General features: G+C 37.6%; 1 protein-coding gene across 2 annotated transcripts in view; it reads right to left on the reverse strand.

Annotated features, from left to right (window-relative positions):
• Nucleotides 1–21,284, reverse strand: part of IL1RAP (interleukin 1 receptor accessory protein) — a 144,415-nt gene that overhangs the window by 74,014 nt on the left and 49,117 nt on the right. For both annotated transcript variants that reach the window (XM_070371819.1, XM_005897674.3), the window contains exon 2: nucleotides 11,983–12,047. In XM_070371819.1, the coding sequence (XP_070227920.1) occupies nucleotides 11,983–12,046 (64 nt within the window). In that variant the 5' untranslated portion in view covers nucleotide 12,047. The remainder of the gene's footprint in view (nucleotides 1–11,982; nucleotides 12,048–21,284) is intronic.

The raw sequence follows: 21,284 nt of genomic DNA on the forward strand, positions 1-21,284 counted from the left end.
TTCAACTGAGATTTGTTTGGAAGTAAGGAATGAGGTAAAAAAATTAACTTTATTTTTATAGAAATTATCCAAAATTCCTAGCATTTAAATACATCTTTTCACTGACTCTGGATGCTACCTTGGGCATCCGCCAGCTGCAGGGCTGGCTTCCTTTCTTTTCTGGATTTCTGTTTTCACTTCAATTTTGTCCTTGGAGAATTTCTTACCAACTCAGCAATTCATTTTAAAAGACATTTATTTTTAAATGCAGAATTTCTAGCTGCTTTACAGGAAAAGGGTTGTTTAGCGGACGTGGTCCACCATACTGAGAGAAACTGAAATCTTCTCCAATCTATTTCTGATGTGCTGGTTAGCATGAACATTCAATAAATAGAAAATGTCAGGGACCTGCACAAGTCCTTCCAATAACCTTTTGCGATAGTGAAGATGATTGCAACAACATCCCTACTAGTCCCTGGACCCTGACTATCTCTTCATCCTCATCTCAGGCCTCTTCCTCCAGAGTTGTTTTCTTTTTTATTTATTTTTTGTGAATTTAAAAATATTTTTATTGAGATATAACATTATGTTAGTTTCAGGCATACAGCATAATGATTTGATATTTGCATATATGGTGAAATGTTCACCACAGTAAGTCTAGTTAACATTAGTCACCATGCTGCTGCTGCTGCTAAGTCGCTTCAGTCGTGTCTGACTCTGTGCGACCCCATAGACGGCAGCCCACCAGGCTCCCCGTCCCTGGGATTCTCCAGGCAAGAACACTGGAGTGGATTGCCATTTCCTTCTCCAATGGATGAAAGTGAAAAGTGTAAGTGAAGTCGCTCAGTCATATCCGACTCCTAGCGACCCCATGGACTGCAGTCTACCAGGCCCCTCCATCCATGGGATTTTCCAGGCAACAGTACTGAAGTGGGTTGCCATTGCCTTCTCCGTACATAGCTACTTTTTTTTCCCCCTTGAGATGAAGACTTTTAAGATTTACTCACTTAGCAAATTTCAATGGATAAATAGATAAAGAAGATGTACTATTACTATAGTATTATTCAGTTAAAAAAAGGAAGTCTTGCCATTTGTGACAACACGGATGGACCTTGAGACATTATGTTAAGTGATATACATCAAACACCGTATAATCTCGTATCTGGAATCTAAAAAAATAAAATAAATAGTTTGTGGTGGTATATATCTAAAAATGTCTGAGCCACATGAAAACATCATTTACCAAGTCCCTAAACACTTAAGAGGAGGGAAAGAGCCTGCTGTACTTGGGCCAGAAGGAAAAGACAACAAGTTCCAATTAATATTTCTGAGTTAGCCACATGGGAAGCCAAATGAATAATGTCAGTGTAACCTTGAATACCTTGATATTGAATTGTGTGCCTTGGAAACGAACAGAGATCATTCTGTTGCAGCAATATGTGAACCATGAACTTCTAGATGTTCAAGGTGGTTTTAGAAAAGGCAAAGGAACCACAGATCAAATTGCCAACATCTGCTGGATCATCAAAAAAGCAAGAGAGTTCCAGAAAAACATCTATTTCTGCTTTATTGACTATGCCAAAGCCTTTGACTCTGTGGGTCACAATAAACTGTGGAAAATTCTGAAAGAGATGGGAATACCAGACCACCTGACCTGCTTCCTGAAAAACCTGTATTCAGGTCAGGAAGCAACAGTTAGAACTGGACATGGAACAACAGATTGGTTCCAAATAGGAAAAGGATTACGTCAAGGCTGCATATTGTCACCCTGCTTATTTAACTTATATGCAGAGTACATCACGAGAAATGCTGGGCTGGAAGAAGCACAAGCTGGAATCAAGATTTCCGGGAGAAATATCAATAACCTTAGATATGCAGATGACATCACCCTTATGGCAGAAAGTGACGAAGAACTAAAGAGCCTCTTGATGAAAGTGAAAGAGGAGGGTGAAAAAGTTGGCTTAAAGCTCAACATTCAGAAAACTAAGATCATGGAATCTAGTCCCATCACTTCATGGGAAATAGATGGGGAAACAGTGGAAACAGTGAGAGACTTTATTTTTGGGGTTATTTTTGGGGGGCTCCAAAATCACTGCAGATGGTGATTTTAGCCATGAAATTAAAAGATGCTTACTCCTTGGAAGTAAAGTTATGACCAACCTAGGCAGCATATTAAAAAGCAGAGACATTACTTTGCCAACAAAGATCCGTCTACTCAAGGCTATGGTTTTTCCAGTAGTCATGTGAGATGTGAGTCCTGGATGTGAGAGTTGGACTATAAAGAAAGCTGAGTGCTGAAGAATTGATGCTTTTGAACTGTGGTATTGGAGAAGACTCTTGAGAGTCCCTTGGGCTGCAAGGAGATCCAACCAGTCCATCCTAAAAGAGATCAGTCCTGGGTGTTCATTGGTAGGACTGATGTTGAAGCTGAAATTTCAATACTTTGGCCATCTGATGCACAGAGCTGACTCATTTGAAAAGACTCTGATGCTGGGAAAGATTGAGGGCAGGAGGAGAAGGGGATGACAGAGGATGAGATGGTTGGATTGCATCACTGACTCAATGGACATGAGTTTGGGTAAACTCCAGGAGTTGGTGATAGACAGGGAGGCCTGGCATGCTGCGATTCATGGGGTCGCAAAGAGTCAGACACGACTGAGCAACTGACCTGAACTGAACTGAACCTTGAATACTACAATTAACAGTTTCCCATTTCCCTTAAACCCACTACATCTGCACTGAACCACTGTTCCTGCACGCATCTGCAATCTTGTTTAGAGCTGCTTTCCTTTAGGAAGTTTTTTATGACCTTGGAAAAATATGTTATCTGAATATATGCAATTGTAGTGCACTATATATGCTTCAGGAAGCAACAAATCAATTTTGACACAGTATTTGTACCATGAAAAAATCACATCCTATGTTCTCTGTTTTTTTAATTGGCTGAATGTTTCCTTTCAAATGTGTATGCTCTGTATCAATTATTGACAGAGTTTTGGTTGGCATATTTAGAAAATAAAGAGTTTTAATCATAAAGAATTCAGTGGTAGCATGGTACTGAGCAAACAGCATGCATTTTAAAGTCAATTGTGTAGACAAGTTTTACCATTGAGTAATAGTTGTTTAGTTGCTAAGTTGTGTCCAACTCTGTGACCCCATGGACTATAGTCTGCCAGGCTCCTCTGTCCCTAGAATTTCCCAGCAAGAATACTGGAGTGGATTGCCATTTCCTTTTCCAGGGGATCTCCCCAGCCCAGGGATTGAACTCAAGTCTTCTGCATTGGCAGGTGGATTCTTCACCACTGAGCCACCTGGGAAAAAGCCACCTAATAATAGGGCTTTTAAGTTAATTGAACTTTTAAATTCACTTTTCTGAATCTGGAGTTCCTCTCTGGTAAAGACAGATGAAAACATTTATCTCTATCTTATGAGATTATTTAGAAATTTATGTACTATTTTGTGTTAATACACACACACACACAACTCCCTAATTCAATTAATGTTATCCCCCTCACCTTCCTTCTTTTCTGTTAAACACACACACTCCACTATAGTTATTACCAATTTACAGAGAATTAGAATAAAAGATATTTAAAACCATGCTTAGTTTAACAAGATCTTCCTTTGGTGATTAAAAAATTCAATATTACGTAATGCTTCATGGCTATTTTTGCAGTCATAAATTATCATTGCATTGTAGATGAGAGGAAGAACATTTTTAATAATAGGATATTTAGAGTAATACAGGTGAAATAGCTAAGAGCTTGCTTTAATAAGTAACCAGAAACAAAGACCCTGCTTCACTTTCTTCCTGAAATTCCCCTTAGCATCTCACTAAGAATAGTGCATGCCATGGGAGGGACTCCTCCAACACTTCCATTTACTAACTGCTTTATTCACAATTTCCGTTATTTCAACCATCCTCCAAACAAAGCAATACCTTTCTCTTAGACCTAAATACAAGCTGGGTTTCTACTGATCCGCAAGCAATACACTGCTAATAGAAAAGACATTTTACAGCTCAGTGTCAATTGCAAACAGATTGTTTCTGCCCTAGACCTTATGTATGCAGAGTGCATAGGGAACACTCTTGCCTGCCATCTCCTCTTCCTTCATTACCATGCCGGCAATGCACAGTTCTGTGCCTCCACCATCTCTCCCGTCTTCTGCCTTCACAATACAAGTATCTTAAAGACGCTGATGGCACTCTTGGCTAGAAGAACACTAGATACAAGGAAACTCCTATAATATTTCAGGCTTCTATTTAATCTCATCATTTTAATATACTAAGACAAAAGAGAATGTAGAGATAAACAACAGAAGCTGAGCTATTCTGAAATGACACCATCCAATGTAAAGTTCAGTTAGAAAGGGAGAGTATTTAAGTGTGGTATCTTTTAAAAAAATGTGTTTCTTTTTTTTTTAATGACGTGAAAAAGTATATAACTGGGATTGCATCAAACGCAGCAACATTCCTCTACGGAAAGACTCTGTAGCTCTTTGTCTTTGTATCTCTCTCTATGTGTCTCTGTCTCTATCACTATCTCTTCTTTCTTCATCTCTCCTTTTTCTTTCCTCTTCTCTCCTCACCCTCACTCCTCTTTGTTTTCCTTTACCTTGAATGGAAAATAAAAAACCGCTGAAAAGACATTTAGAAGCAAGCCATGGATGTCAAAAAGTCCTGTATAAGAGAAATTCAGTTTTTCCCAGGAGACTAGATAGAGCAAAAAGTCCAAAGCAAATTAGAAAATATGAGGATAAAATTAAGGCTTTCTAAGTGAGAAGCAAAAATTAGTTCATTAAGAGTTTTGGGGCCATCTGAAGTCCCAAAGATCTAGAGAAGGACAGAATTAACTCTGGTGCATCAATTTAATTTATTAAGTATAAAATGTTTGAACAGCAAACTAGTCCACAAAGAATGATTAGAGGTGTCTTCCCAAAGTGAAAAAGGGTAAACAAAGCTAGAGTAAATAATGGTCAACAATGGTTGAGAACTGCTTGAGAACAATAATTTGTATATCTGTGCTTGCCTGAACACTAATAGAGATCTATATTTCAACTAAGAATCAAATAAAACCCACAATATTATATTAATAAAGAGCTATATTTATATAGAAAAAGCTACCAGTGACTGATGAATGACCTCTCTTTCTATTTCTTTTCTTTTGCGTACCTACATAAGTTTTGAAGGAAGCATAGTTGGCATATACTCTTCAGTTCATCCCTCTCCCTGGCATGGAAAGCCCAGACTTTAAAGGGACCACTATGTTCTGTTATATAAGTTACGGGAAAAATGCAAACATCAGTACAGTGGCATATATATCAAAATGCACAGTGATGACCTATATGGGAAAAGAATCTAAGAAAGAGTGGATATATGTATATGTATAACTGACTCACTTTGCTGTACACAACACTGTAAATCAACCATACTCCTATATTTTTTGTTTAAATACATACTCCTGCCTAGCTTAAGGAGTACTTCAAAAAATATGAAAGTATCTTGGAAGTTAACAAAAAAAATAACAATGATGGAAAAGAGCCTTAAACTATTATTACAGACCTTACAAACACTGTAGGAAAGGGTATTTATTTCCTAATAATGTAAAGTTATGCCAGGAGTTTTGATTCTGATGGCAGAAGGATTAAAGAAATTCACGAAAATAACAGAACTCAGCCAAGTTTAGATTATCAAGTATGTGACTGTTTTGTCTCTTTTCTCTCATTTTCTCAACCATCCTGTATTTTCATTGTGCCTACTGCCTCTAAAACAGAGAAAGACAAAAGGAGGCAATTCTGTATATTGCTTTTATAGGTTTGTATGGCAGGTACTTGAAATTATGACCAAGGTTCTCATATTATTTATAAAATTTACCCATTTTCTCCCTGTCCCTCAAAAATAAATGAGCAATTGCAACACCCAGTGGATTTTAGAATAAAGCAATCTTTGGGTTTTGTTTTTTTTTAATTCAGGATAGAGGTATATTTTATTTTCTAAAGAAATTCATCCATTAAATACAAAAGCTGTTTTAAAAATAGTGAAATAAAATGGGTGAGGACTGGCCCAGTAGTGAGTCAGTGGTAATCAGATGGTGATTTGGTTCTCTAAAGCTCATATAAATATGGCAGAAACAAATGTTAAGGGGTGAAGGGTGGAATGGGCCTGCAGAAACAAAGGTGATTCAAAGGGCAGAAGAAAGCCTTATAAGCCAGACATTGTCACTGAGAACCATATATACTCACGTATTCCCTGAAAAAATAGTGTCCTCTCTTAATTCACACATGTGAAGGAAAAATCAGGTCATTTTTCTAAACATAGAAATATCACTGTATTACAAGAAGCCTTTCTAGAGAATTTATAACTGCGAAGTCAGCATCACATCAATAAATTGTATGTGTGTGTGTGATATTAGATACCCTAATATCTTCTCAATACCCACCCTTGGGAAGTACAAGTAACTAAACATAAACATCAGTCTTTCAAAGCATTAAAAAAAAAAAAAAAACAAGAGTGAAGATACCTGCTCCCAAGAAGAAACATTTAAAGGACATCAGGGTGAATGTTATAATTCCAATGACCTTTAGGTCTAAGAATAAAATGAAACTGTATTCTTCTCACATTCTCTAAATGTTTGGACTAAATTGCATAGAAACAAAATGTGTTCAGGATGGCCAGCCATGAGCAACAGAGATAGGGCTGAATGTCACAAGTACACCCAAGTAAGGAGTTTTTCAAAAAGCTATTCAAATAATATGAGACCATGGAGCTGGCAACAAATTGAATCTGTGCCCCAAACTGAAGGAACCATTGCTTGGCACTAAAATACAATAGATCCTTGTAGAAGAAAAACAATAACAAAGAACTGCCCAAGTGTATCTAAAATACATTAAACAAAAATGTTTCCTTCACCTGCAGGGATTCCTGTCCTCCACAATCTGTTCCCAGCCTACCTTTCCAGCTTGGCTTCTAAACATCTTCACACTATCCCTTCAGCCAAACTGAACTATTCTGTTCCCAAATAAGAGATGTATTTTCTCCTAGAAAAGAACAGTTGTTCTTTGATTGAGAAATCTTCTATACTGCCCTACAGGATTAATAACTTTCTCTGCTCTCTCATGCAATTTTGTTTGGTATTTTTTTTCTCTTCTTTCTCTCAGACTTGACTGCAAGATTCTTACAATAAGAACTTTTCTTTATTTACCCTGGATTCTAACAATATGAAATGGTCAAACACAGGATATTTAGAATAAAGTGAAATCACTGTAAGATAAATATTTGTCATTAAAAATAATTAAATAATAGGAATGGTGTATCTTGGATATGTCCATGGTTTATTGTAAGACCCACAATGTTCTTTAATAAATAAGCAATAATGAAGAGTTGGTTGAGATTTTGCTACTGTCAGTTGGTTTAGTTGGCTGGATGGTTAGGTTTGCTATTGCTAATCGGTTGGTTGCTTTAGTTGATATGTAAGGACACAGAGAAACAGCATGATTAAATGACTTTAATGTCATTAAACAACTCATTAAGTGAAACAGTCAGAACTTGAATCAATATCTGGATTCCTGCTAAGCCACAATGCTTTTACTTATTTATTTTACATAGTGTAATTCATCCCCCAAAAGTCACACTATTGTTTCCACTCTCTGCAAATTTCTTAAAAATAATGATAAAAAAATCAAGGAATCTTACCTCTGTTAGCATAAGAAAGCCCTAAGGTTAGGCAATGTGGTATAAAAGAAAGAGCTTGGCTTTTGGAGGAAAGATGGCCTTTGAAACCCTATCAGAAGTACTGCTAACTGAGGCCAACCCCACACTCCCCTCTCACCTTTTCCTCCCTGCTCGCCCCCCACCCTGGCTCTATATTTCCTAATCTATAAGAGGGTTGTAAGAATCTCTACACCCCACCCCCATCACAGTGTTTTCTGTGAAGCTAATGATAATGTGTGAAAAATCTAGCCCTGCGCCTGGCACACAGTCAACAGTTTGTTGACTCTGAAATAAAAAGCTGTATTCAAAGATGTTTGTGTGTGTGTGTGCGTGTGTGTGCATTTGGGGAAGAAAATTCATTGCTATCATTTTTCATATGGTCTGTAGCAAATAATTTTGAGATGGCAGTATTTTTCAAATTCATCAGATTATACATGGTACCATTCTAACTATCTTCCCAACTTGGAATCATAATTTACGAATATTTATTTCTACTCCAAAGGTGGCTTAAACAGTTCAACTTTCTAACATGCTGCCAAAGAAACACACCAAAAGAGAAGTGTGTGACAAATTAGGCTGCTTTTAGAATTCTTGCAAAGGAGAACTTCTTTGCATATAGTATTGGAAATATTTAATTGTATGAGAAACAAAAACGGGAATATTGAGTCTTGAGCTTACATTACAGTGGTTTTCTTGCTTGTGGGTGTAAAACATCTCAAATGAGGGGAAAGAGGGAGTAAAAATAATTCTCGTGTATTAATAAAAAACATAGCAATCTATTACAGGGTTAACAATTAGCAAAACTCATGACCCCTGGGATCTTAATATATTTTTCTAAATTATTTATATGCTAGTAGAGTCCAAGGGGAATGTATTTAGTAAAAATAATATCTATCTTAGGAAATGAGGAAACAGCTGCAGTCACAGTTTTGTTAAGTACTAACTGTATGACTTTGGATAGCTCTCTCAGTCACTCTGATTCTAATTTTCTGACCCCTAAAAGGGAGTTAAAATACCTTGACTGCTGTGTTTTGGGTGTGAGAACTAAATGACAAAGAATATGTAAAATTCAAATCAAATTTTATTTCAGCAAAGGGAGCTTTATTATCACCTCTATAACTGTTACATTATAATTATATTATCACTACTAAAATCATTCAAGCTTTAATTCCTTAAAAGAGAGCAAATACTGATTCTTGATTATTTGCTTTTATTACTATCAGAAATGGAATGTTGACCCCACACTCCCCAGTGAAGATGGAAATCACAGTACTGCTATAGAAAGACTGTTTTCTAGTCAGAATTGTGTGCCTTAAAGTCCAGTTGATGGTATCTGAAATGCACCACATAGAAATAAAACTGTCGTGTGGTTGCGATTTCTTTTTAAAATTTGGGACTTTTCTTTAGAGAAGAGCCCACACGAAGGAGTCCAGAGGAACAAGATAAAACAAATATCACAAGCATGTACAGAGCTTTAGGGTTTTCAAGATATCTTTCTTTGTTCACATCGATCCTGTGGTTCCGTTAACACGGGTACCTGAAGCACAGGAAGGGCCTTATGAAAGGCTAACCAGTCTACTGTCGTCTACTCTGTTGTGAAAGGCATGATGCACGAGAGGTTGGTTCATCGGATCCCTTTTCCCTCTCATAGCTCAGAGCCGGTTCCCCTTTTATTTTTGTCAATAACACTTACTTTTTGTTCCTCTCCTTCCAACTAGGAAGTGCATCACTGACACAGACACAATATACCTTTTCATAAGGAAGGCAAATGAATATGGGCCAGATGGGCCGAGGGCATTACAACATGTTTCCTGCTCCCATGGTGACTCAATGGGGCTGGTATGAGAACGTATTTTATTCAAGAAGTCAGCTTCCCTGGCAGAATTATGAGTCAGTTCCTGGGTAAAAAGCTCACTCTCCAACAACATCTGAGGGGGTGGTGGGGGGTGCTCCTTGGATGGATTACAGTAAAGGTCATTCAGAAAAGCAACTCTGCCAGGACCAGTGGGGAGGCACCAGCACTAATGAGCCACTGACTCCTGAGAATTCATTGATCTCTAACAAGGTTAACAAGGTCATTTTTCCATTTCCCTTCAAGGTGAGGACATAAAACCACATTGATGAATTGCTAGTATGAATACAAACAAGTTCTATAATAAACTTTATAATTGACCAATTATATAGTTGACCAACTTGGGCAAAAAAAAAAAAAAAAGTAAAAGGACAGTTTTTCATTCATTATATATATATATATATAAATATACACACACATATATACACACATATATACATACACCTACCTATACCTATCATATATCTACCTGTATATATGTAAACATTGAGTTCCTACTATGTGTCTATGTGTCCATCTTTACTCCAAGTGCACAGACAAAATGGACAAGTCCCTGTCCTTGGGGAGCTTAAAAGCAGAGAAATAGGCAGGAACAGAGGAAGAGAGAGAGAGAAAGAAAGAAAGGAGAGGAAAACAGGGATTGGAAAGGGAAAAGAACATGAAAAAGGAAGAGGAGGAGAAAAAAAGGATGAGAAGGATTGATATAGTGACAAAAAATAATGAGTGTTATGAAGAAAACTAAAGAAGGATAGAGGACTGGAGTGATTGGCAGGGCTATTTTAGTTAAGATGGTTAAGGAAGGCCTCTTAAGAAGATACCATTCAAGGACAGAACTAAATCAAATAAGAAACTCCAATCAGGGGTTATACTCAGCATATTTAAAATCAGGACATCAGGGAACTGGCCAGTCAAATGGGACACTCAATTAAGCAGGGTAGATGCTGGTTTAAACAGGCAGTAGAGCTCTATACTAGTGCATCCCAGCTGAATATCAGTCCTGCTTATAATATATCCTCTCCTCTGTAAAGCCTCTAAGGGCCAACAAGGTTAGAAGTTATCGCTCCTTCTCTTGGCTTTGAGCTGTACTCTGTCCAAGTTATACCCCTCCTTTAGTGCTATTTTTGGTTTCCAATAAAATGCCTTAAGTGGTATAGCAACACCAAACACACACAGGAAAAATAATCAAGATGGTAGAAAGGCTCAAATCCATGCCACATGAAGAACAGTTGAAGGTATATACGGGAGAACATGGCCATGGTTTGGTGACCCCTGTTGAACATCTCTGCTGGCCTCTCACATAGAAGAATTCCAAAGCAATGATATTCAAAGTATGATCCATGATCATCAGGGAAATTATACATGGGAATGTTTTTCTTTAAATGAAGATAACTCAGTTCCTTGAATTAAAATTAGAGACTCATGAGATAAGGTGTTTTCCATTTAAATCAAGCAGTTGAACCAAAGAAAGGTATGGATGTGACAAAAGACAAATTTCAGTTATATGTACTAAAAATTTTCTAATAATGTGATCAGTCCAAAGATATAATGGGCCAAAATGAGATGATCACTAGTTAGAGGTACCATCAAATAGTTCTGAGCAGTACTTCTACAGATGAGATAAGACCCACAAAGACAGACTTTAAAGTCCGCTGTAACTCTGATGTCATACGATCCATTTCCATGATAGCTGAGTTTGGTTATTTAAACTCAATAAATATTTTGGCTGCATCTTCGTATGCTTATGAAGCAACATCCAAAGAAAGAATGAGCCTAATGATAGGTTCTTTCTTTCCTATGTGTGTGCTCTCTGTGTGCTTAGTTGGACATTGCTCAGCCATGTCCAACTCTCTGTGACCCTTTGGACTGTAGGTCTCCAGGCTCCTCTGTCCATGGGACTTTTCAGGCAAGAATACTGAGATGGACTGTCATTTCCTTCTCCGGGGGGTCTTCCCAACTGAAGGACTGAACCTGTGTCTCTTGTGTCTCCTCCATTGCAGGAGTCATCAGAGCAAAACTCTATCTTTATTTATTTGTTTTTATAAGGTATCAATGGGCTGTTACCACCAAGGCTTTCTCCGCCACTGGCTCAAGTTTGGAAAACAGAAGTCATCCACTATCACTGTCATTTCTTTTCCCATAGAACCTGAGGTAAGGGGAAGAAATACGATACTAGTTGCCTTAGATGTGAAGGCGAAGACGAATTTCTATAATTAAACACCAAACCAGTCCTCCCAGTGTACTTTGTCCCATAAAGACTAAAGATTTCAGTAGTTCTTGCCACCATCAAAACTATATGATTCTGTCAAATATAAGATTTTATATTACCACAGAAGTCAATGGAAATAATCAACATTATGGTCTCTTAATCCATTTTCAGACATATGACATTACTCTATGTGTTATCTGCATCTTAATAGATTGTTAAGAGACATTCACTTACCTGAGGCATGGCTTTGCAGGATCCCATAGAAGTACAGACTCATTACACACCACAGAAGTCCCATCCTGTCAATACAAATACAAAGGCAAGGAGAGTACTTATTACCCTCAAGTGCTTAAACAATACTAATGCATATGTAGGCTGACTATCGACTAGGAACTGTTTTAAGACTTCTACAATATTAACACAAAAATATATTTATAATAACACACTTTTAATATTTATAAAAATATGACACAATCATAAAATTATAACAATTTTACAATGTTAATATTGTCAGAATCAACCAGGAAGATAGGCTTTTTTTATATCTCCATATTACAGGTAAGAAAACTGAGACAAGTATAAATAAGATAAAAGATCCTTTGGCTAGAAAAGAGTAACTGGTGCATCTAGCGTGTGCATGCTCAGTCACGTCCAACTCTTTGCAACCACATGGACAGTAGTCTGCCAGGCTCCTCTGTCCATGGAATTTTCCAGGCAAGAATACTGGAGTGGGTTGCCATTCCCTTCTCCAGGGGATCTTCCTGAAGACCCAGGGATCAAACACTCGTCTCTTGAGTCTCCTGCATTAGCAGGCAGATTCTTTACCACTTGTGGCACCTGGGAAGCCCCAGAAAGTGGCAGGATAATGATTAAATTACAACAGCCTGGCTCTAGAATGGTCTCTTAATCACTGAACTCTGCCTACTTAAAAATACTTTTTTTTAGTTTTTTTTTTCATCAGAGTTGAATTTCTGGCAGATAAGTTTGTTCTTACTCTTCATCATATTGTCTTGGTTTATTTCCACTAGGAAATGTTTTATTATCTAGACACTTTTTCTTCTTAGTGAGGAACAGAAAATCTAGAAATCCTAGATTCAGACTTGGTTTGCAGTCCATGATACTCTGAATTTATAGTAAAGGGAAATGTATAACTCTCATGTCTTACTGTGCCTGCTCTACTCTTCCTACTCAAGAGACAAATGATGAAGCTGGATTCTAGTTTCTGTGATGTTTAGCCCTTCTGTTGGTAACCAGCTGAAACAGTTCACTAGCAAGAACAATGTCCTTTTATTTGGTTGTGTGATCTTTAATGCAGAAGGGCTAGAGGTATAACAACTCTGTTAACTATTTCTTTCACCACTATTCTACACATATCTGGCCCCTGATAAAACCTCTGTGGGGTTATAAGTACTGAAACCTGAATATTATTGAGAAATTACATATCAAGGACCTCCACTCTGTTTTGAACATAACAGATATATGGGGGTAATTACAGAGGTCTTGGTAACTTGTTCAGATCATATTTCTAGTAGGTTGCAGAGATGAGATTTATATCCACACCTGACAAACTATGTCTATTATCCCAAGTTTCACAAGTTTCACAGTAGTACAGTAGTCTAAAAATCATAGAAGTATTTAATAAATAGGGTGACCTACTAACAGCATTTGAAATGGAACATTTATAAGAGTGCTACACTGAAACAAAAGGTATAGACCAGTATTGTTCAAGCCATCCAGAATGTGTGGTCATTTTAAAGGAGGATGCAAGTTTCATACACTTGTCACCTCTGTTGGCCACACATCACCAAAAATCTCTATTGTGCTTCTTTCTTAGCATGATTGTATATAAGAGTCCCTTGGAAAGCAAGGAGATCAAACCAGTCAATCTTAAAGGAAATCAACCCTGAATACTCTTTGGAAGGACTGATGCTGAATCTGAAGCTTCAATACTTTGGCCACCTGACACGAAGAGCCAACTCACTGGAAAAGATCCTGATGCTGGGAAAGATCGACGGCAGGAGGAAAAGGGTACAACAGAGGATGAGATGGTTGGATGGCATCACTGATTCATTGGACATGAACTTGGGCAAACTACAGGAGATGGTGAGGGACAGGGAAGCTTGGCATGCTGGACTTGCATGAGGTCCATGGGGTTGCAAAGAGTCAGACATGATTTGGGAACTGAACAACAGCAACACAAATCACAGGAGAGTTTATTATATCTTAAACAACATTTTATCTCAGAAATTAAATGTCTCTTTCTTAACACCACCATTCCCTTCTAATTCTTATACCATTCCCTTAGGGAGTTTTCCTACTGGCATTCTTTAATTCAATAAAACACGTATTGAACACTTTCTGTTTACAAGTCACTAGCCTATAATTGCAGAGACCTCTCAAGCAAGATGTAGGGCCTTCTCTAAAGGCACTTATCCCCCATAGAGGAAATACACCACATGCAAACCACTTCAGCACCATCAACTTTGAACAATAGACATGCAGAGGCACTACAGGATGTTCAAAGATTTATCAGACGGAAGTTTGAGTACTAAGCAGAGTCTAACAGAAACTTAAGTGTGTACAAGAAGTAGCTGCAACACAAAGTAAAGTGATAAAAATAGAGAGGAGCTGATAAGTGTTATTGAAGATCAGCAAAAGAAAGGGATTACTCCAGCTAAGGCCATCAAAGAAGACTAAATAGAAGAGGTAGCTTTAAACTGAAAGAAGTGGTTTGGAAATTTAGAATTGAGGCAGAAGGAAAGTGTTGGGGAAAGAAACTCAGTGGAGAATAATGCTCAGAGGAAAGCATGGAACATAAATAGGAAATCATCTATAAATAATTCAGTTTGACTCAAGCACAGGGTATTAGGAAAAGAACTATAAAAGATTTTGGTGGAAAGCAAGGGGTTTTAGGATCAGAATATTGCAAGGTCTTGAACAGTAGGCTAAGAACTTGGGATTACTTTAAACAGCAAAGAGAGAATCACAGAAATTTTCTTCAGGCACATATTGGATGGATTGCCACTAAATTCTGTCTTGAAATCAGTTCGATTCCTCAGTCAATCAACACAATAATTGTTATGCTCCTAGTTTTGTGTCATCCGTAAACTTGATGAACATTCCACCTATGTCCTCATCCAAGACATTAACAAAAGTAATTAATAATTCTGTATAGTCCTTGTCAAAAGAGAGCAAGTAGACATTTAATTATGGCACCCCACTCCAGTACTCTTGCCTGGAAAACCCCATGGACGGAGGAGCCTAGTGGGCTGCAGTCCATGGGGTCACTAAGAGTCGGACACGACTGAGTGACTTCACTTTCACTTTTCACTTTCATGCATTGGAGAAGGAAATGGCAACCCACTCCAGTGTTCTTGCCTGGAGAATCCCAGGGACAGGGGAGCCTTAGTGGGCTGCAGTCTATGGGGTTGCACAGAGTCGGACAGGACTGAGGTGACTTAGCAGCAGCAGCAGCATAAAGCAAAGTAATCTCAGTTCCAATACTCAGCTATGCTAAAGGATTCTAACCTGCCAAACTGTTTTTGGCTATTAAAAAAAAAAAGCCTCACACCTCTCTACTTTCACAATTCGCCTGTTTATAAGCTGCTGAGTTCCTATGGCAACTCTTTGAAGACATTCTAATTAGTGTGTGATTGAGAGCCTAAATTGATAATCCCAGGAGTAACTGGGTTATGCTGGAGGCAACAAGGAGTCAGGTTACCAAGGTAAACTTAAAATAATGTGTGCAAATACAAATCCAGGGTCAGTCCTGCCTTGTAATGAATCAGAATAAATCAGACTGAAAAGAAAATATGATTGTGCAGGCTGGTTTTAAAAGACTAAAGGTACCAATGATCTGAAATGTTTCTGAGAAGATTGATTCATTTAACATAGATTTGCATTCAGCCTCAGAAGTTTACTATTGTTACAAGTAATACAATTTTTTTTTTCCTTTTTTTTTGGCTGCACTGCAGCATGCAGAACTTTTCAGACCAGGGATTGAACCTGCCGCACCCCCTGCAGTGGAAGCTTGGAATCTTAACCACTGGACCACCAGGGAAGTCCAGTAATACGCTTTTGATTCTTATTTCTTGTGGAGAGTGGGTCTGGGTGTTTTTAGACTGGAGAAACAATCAGAAAAGAAAAGGAATCTATCTAATAATGCAGGATTTCTCATGGTCTGAAGTACAACCTAGCTTTATATTATTGTGCTGGGGTTTAATAGCTTCTGCCTTTGCTTCAGATGACTAGAACCTACATACAATAAATTCCTAGTCATCCTTCCCTGCATTTTGTTTACTATATGATCATTCCACACTTCCCCTCTTAGATATTAGTACTTATCTCATATTCAATGCCATTGTTTCCTAGTATAATGTCTATATCACCTAGCAAGAAGTTTCAAATATGTACTTAGTTCTATGTAATCAACATGATAATAAAGATTGCTATTACATATTCACTTTAACATCTATCCATGTAAATTAATCTTTCCAGTGTCTGCCTTCTCTAGGGACATTAAGCTTCAAAATTTCCTTACCTCTGAGTTTGCCCTGATCACTGGATTTTCTCACTGACCAGGAGATAGGCTGAAACTAGGCTATCTACCCCTAGATAATAATTCAGATTATCTCTGAATCATCATTTGCTCAGGCTTCCTTCTATACAACAGTATTTCATAAGACCACAGGCTAGATTCATACATCAGTTTCCTTAATTCCATATGCAGCTCCATAATCAGATCATAGCCACTCTCCGAATCTCAGCAACCTGGTTGGGGCATGGTCCTTCAACTTGGTTCTTATTAGTACTCTGTTCTAGGAGCCTGCATTTTTTTCCCCTGTAATATCTTACTCTAAGCTGGATAAACCTCATCTAACCATGAAGCTTTATCTGCTTCATTTGTGGTTGACAGATACCCTATGCTTTGACCTGTCCACTGAATACTTGGACATTAACACCAAGTCACAGAACTTAGATGGTCATCCACATGCAGAATCAGCCCTGCAGCCCAATTACTTCCTTGAGCCTGAATTCCATCTAGATCTTTCTTTTCCTTTTTCTAATATACTGATAACGTTTGAGTAGGTTTTGCTTCAAAACCTTTCAGCAAAGTAACATAATAGGCTCTGAATCTGGGTATAATGAAGTAAGCATATTCCACTTTGTCTTTCTTAATGAATGTAGCTATAAACCTGGGGAGAGTACATGGAGCAACTTTTTGAAGACTCTAAATTGGAAGCAATGGCACATTCTTTTCAAGTATGCATAAGCATTCACCATAATATCATGCACCATAAATCAAACTTAAACAAATTTAAAGGAATTCAAAATATATTCTCTAACCGTAGAATTAAACTACAAATATAAATAAATAAATTAATTAAAAATCTCCAAAGATTTAGGAATTAAAATATATACTTCTAAATAATACATGGAACAAAGAGAAAGTCTTGAGGGAAATTAGAAAATATTTTGAACTGAACAAAAGTGAAAATCCAGCATACCAAAATGCATGGGATGCAGTTAAATCAGTGCTTAGAGAATAATTTTCTGTATTAAAAGTTCACAAAAAAAAAGAATAAAGATCCCAAAAAATAATCTAATATTTACCTTAAGAACCTACAAAAAGAAGAGAAAACTAAACCAAGCAAGCAAAATGAGGGAAATAATAAAGAATGGAGATAAAGATTTCTGTTGTTGTTCAGGCGCTAAGCTGTGTCAGACTCTTTGAGACCCCATGGACTGTAGTATGCCAGGCTTCCCTGTCCTTCACTATCTTTTGGAATTTGCTCAACTCATGTCCATTGAGTTGGTGATGCTATCCAACCATCTCTTCCTTTGTTGCCTCTTTTTTCTCTTGCTCAAAGATTTTTAGACCAGAAATAATAATATGCATAGAAAAAATAACAAAGCCAAAAGCTGGTTCCTTGAAAAGAAAAATAAAATTGCTAAACCTTTAGCCAGGAGAATCAACAATGAAAGTAAAACATGTATCACTATTAGGAATAAAAGAGAGTATTTCACTACTGATTACACAGCATTAAAATTATAATAAGGCAATACTAAAAGCTCTAGGCACGCAAATGCCACAATTTAGATAAAATGGACCAACATCTCAAAAGCCACAAGTTACCAAAGTTCATCCAAAATTAAAAGTACAATTTGAATGGTCCTATAATTATAAACTGTGGAAAATTCTGAAAGAGATGGGAATACCAGACCACCTGATCTGCCTCTTGAGAAATTTGTATGCAGGTCAGGAAACAACAGTTAGAACTGGACATGGAACAACAGACTGGTTCCAAATAGGAAAAGGAGTACGTCAAGGCTGTATATTGTCACCCTGCTTATTTAACTTATATGCAGAGTACATCATAAGAAATGCCAGGCTGGAGGAAGCACAAGCTGGAATCAAGATTGCCGGGAGAAATATCAATAACCTCAGATATGCAGATGACACCACCCTTATGGCAGAAAGTGAAGAGGAACTAAAAAGCCTCTTGATGAAAGTGAAAGAGGAGAGTGAAAAAGTGGGCTTAAAGCTCAACATTCAGAAAACGAAGATCATGGCATCCGGTCTCATCACTTCATGGGAAACAGATGGAGAAACAGTGGAAACAGTGTCAGACTTTATTTTTCTGGACTCCAAAATCACTACAGATGGTGACTGCAGCTATGAAGTTAAAAGACACTTACTCCTTGGAAGGAAAGTTATGATCAACCTAGATAGCATATTCAAAAGCAGAGACATTACTTTGCTAACAAATGTTCGTCTAGTCAAGGCTATGGTTTTTCCAGTGGTCATGTATGGATGTGAGAGTTGGACTGTGAAGAAGGCTGAGCGCCGAAGAATTGATGCTTTTGAACTGTGGTGTTGGAGAAGACTCTTGAGAGTCCCTTGGACTGCAAGGAGATCCAACCAGTCCATCCTAAAGGAGATCAGCCCTGGGATTTCTTTGGAAGGAATGATGCTAAAGCTGAAACTCCAGTACTTTGGCCACCTCATGCGAAGAGTTGACTCATTGAAAAGACTCTGATGCTGGGAGGGATTGGGGGCAGGAGGAGAAGGGGACGACAGAGGATGAGATGGCTGGATGGCATCACTGACTCGATGGATGTGAGTCTGAGTGAACTCTGGGAGTTGGTGATAGACAGGGAGGCCTGCCGTGTTGCGATTCATGGGGTCGCAAAGAGTCAGACATGACTGAGTGACTGATCTGATCTGATCTGATCTGATAATTATTAAAAATAACTTGCATGTATAGGTAGAAATCTTCCAAAAAATAAATATTTAAGCGTTGGTGGTTTCACTGGTGAATTCTACCAAACATTTAAAGAATTAATAACATCAATTCTACACAATTTCCTCCAGAAAATTAAAGAGGACAAAACTGTTCCAATTCATTTAATGGCATCAATATTACTCTCATTACAAAACCTACCATAGACAGCACAAGAAAACAAATTTACAGATATTCTACAATCAAGCAGAGTTTATCCCAGGAATTCAAGATTGGTTTCAGTATTTTCACAGATTTAAAGAAGAAAAACCACATCATCATATCAATTGATGCAGGAACAGTACTTGACCAAATTCAATACCGATTCATGATACAAATTCTCAGGAACCTGAGTATAGGAGGGAACTTACTCAAATAGCAAAAGAGCATCTAATAAAAAACCTAAAGCCATTACACCTAATGTTAAAAGACTGAATGCTTTAAGGAGCAAGGAAAGGATATTCCTTGTACTATTCAACATCATTCTAGAAGTCTTACCCATGCAATATGGCTATACACAGATGACATGATTTTCAACATAAGAAGTCCTAAGGAATCTATTTATAAATAGAACTAAATATGGTTAGCAAGATTACAGAATGTGTAGTCAACGCACAAAAATTAAACATATTACTATAAACTAGCAATAAACAATTATAAAGATTTTTTTAATACTGGTTACAATAACTCAAAGAAAAACTAAAATGTTCAGCTAAAAAGCTTGATCAAACATATGTAAAATCTGTATGCTGAAATTTACAAAACATTGATAAGAAACCAAAGAAACTAAATACTTGGTTGTCAAGATGGACTTCATGCCCTAATCTCTGGAACCCATAATGTTACTTAACTTGGCAAAAGTAACTTTACAAATGTAATTAAGATTATAGAGCTTAAAATACATAGATTATATTGGATTATTCACACGGGCTTGATCTAACCATTCAGTTCAGTTCAGTCACTCAGTCATGTCCGACTCTTTGTGACCCCATACACTGCAGCACACCAGGCCTCCCTGTCCCTCAGCAATGCCCAGAGTTTACCCAAACTAATGTACATTGAGTCGGTGATGCCATCCAACCATCTCATCCTCTCTCATCCCCTCTTCTCATGCCTTAAATCTTTCCAAGCATCAAGATCTTTTCAAATGAGTCAGTTCTTCGCAACAGGTGGCCAAAGTATTGGAGTTTCAGCTTTAACATCACTACTTCCAATGAACACTCAAGACTAATCTCCTATAGGATGGACTGGTTGGATCTCCTTGCAGTCCAAGGGACTCTCAAGAGTCTTCTTCAACACCACAGTTCAAAAGCATCAATTCTTCGGTGCTCAGATTTCTTTATAATCCAACTCTCACATCCATACATAACTACTGGAAAAACCATAGACTGGAAAAACTACACTAGACAGACCTTTGTTGGCAAAGTAATGTCTCTGCTTTTTTTTTTTTTTAATTTAAATTGTCTCTGCTTTTTAATATGTTGTCTAGGTTGGTCATAACTTTCCTTCCAAGGAGTAAGTGTCTTTTAATTTCATGGCTGCAGTCACCATCTGCAGTGATTTAGGAGCCCCCTCAAAAAAAAAAAAAAAAATCAGCCACTCTTTCCACTGTTTCCCTATCTATTTGCCATGAAGTGATGGGACCAGATGTCATGATCTGAGTTGTCTGAATGTTGATCTTTAAGCCAACTTTTTCACTCTCCTCTTTCACTTTCATCAAGAGGCTCTTTAGTTCTTCTTCACTTTCTGCCATAGGGTGGTATCATCTGCATATCTGAGGTTATTGATATTTCTCCAGGCAATCTTGATTCCAGCTTGTGCTTCCTCCATCCCAGAGTTTCTCATGATGTACTCTGCATATAAGTTAAATAAGCAGGGTGACAATATACAGCCTTGACGTACTCCTTTTCCTATTTGGAACCAGTCTGTTGTACCATGTCCAGTTCTAACTGTTGCTTCCTGACCTGCATATTGGTTTCTCAAGAGGCAGGTCAGGTGGTCTGGTATTCCCATCTCTTTCAGAATTTTCTATAGTTTATTGTGTTCCACACAGTCAAAGGCTTTGACATTGTCAGTAAAGCAGAAATAGATGTTTTTTCTGGAACTCTCTTGCTTTTTTAATGATCCAGCGGATGTTGGCAATTTGATCTCTGGTTCCTCTGCCTTTTCTAATACCAGCTTGAATATCTGAAAGTTGACATTTCACGTATTGCTGAAGCCTGACTTGGAGAATTTTGAGCATTACTTTACTAG

The sequence above is a fragment of the Bos mutus genome, chromosome 1 (assembly GCF_027580195.1).
Source record: "Bos mutus isolate GX-2022 chromosome 1, NWIPB_WYAK_1.1, whole genome shotgun sequence".
Classification (NCBI taxonomy): Eukaryota; Metazoa; Chordata; class Mammalia; order Artiodactyla; family Bovidae; genus Bos; species Bos mutus.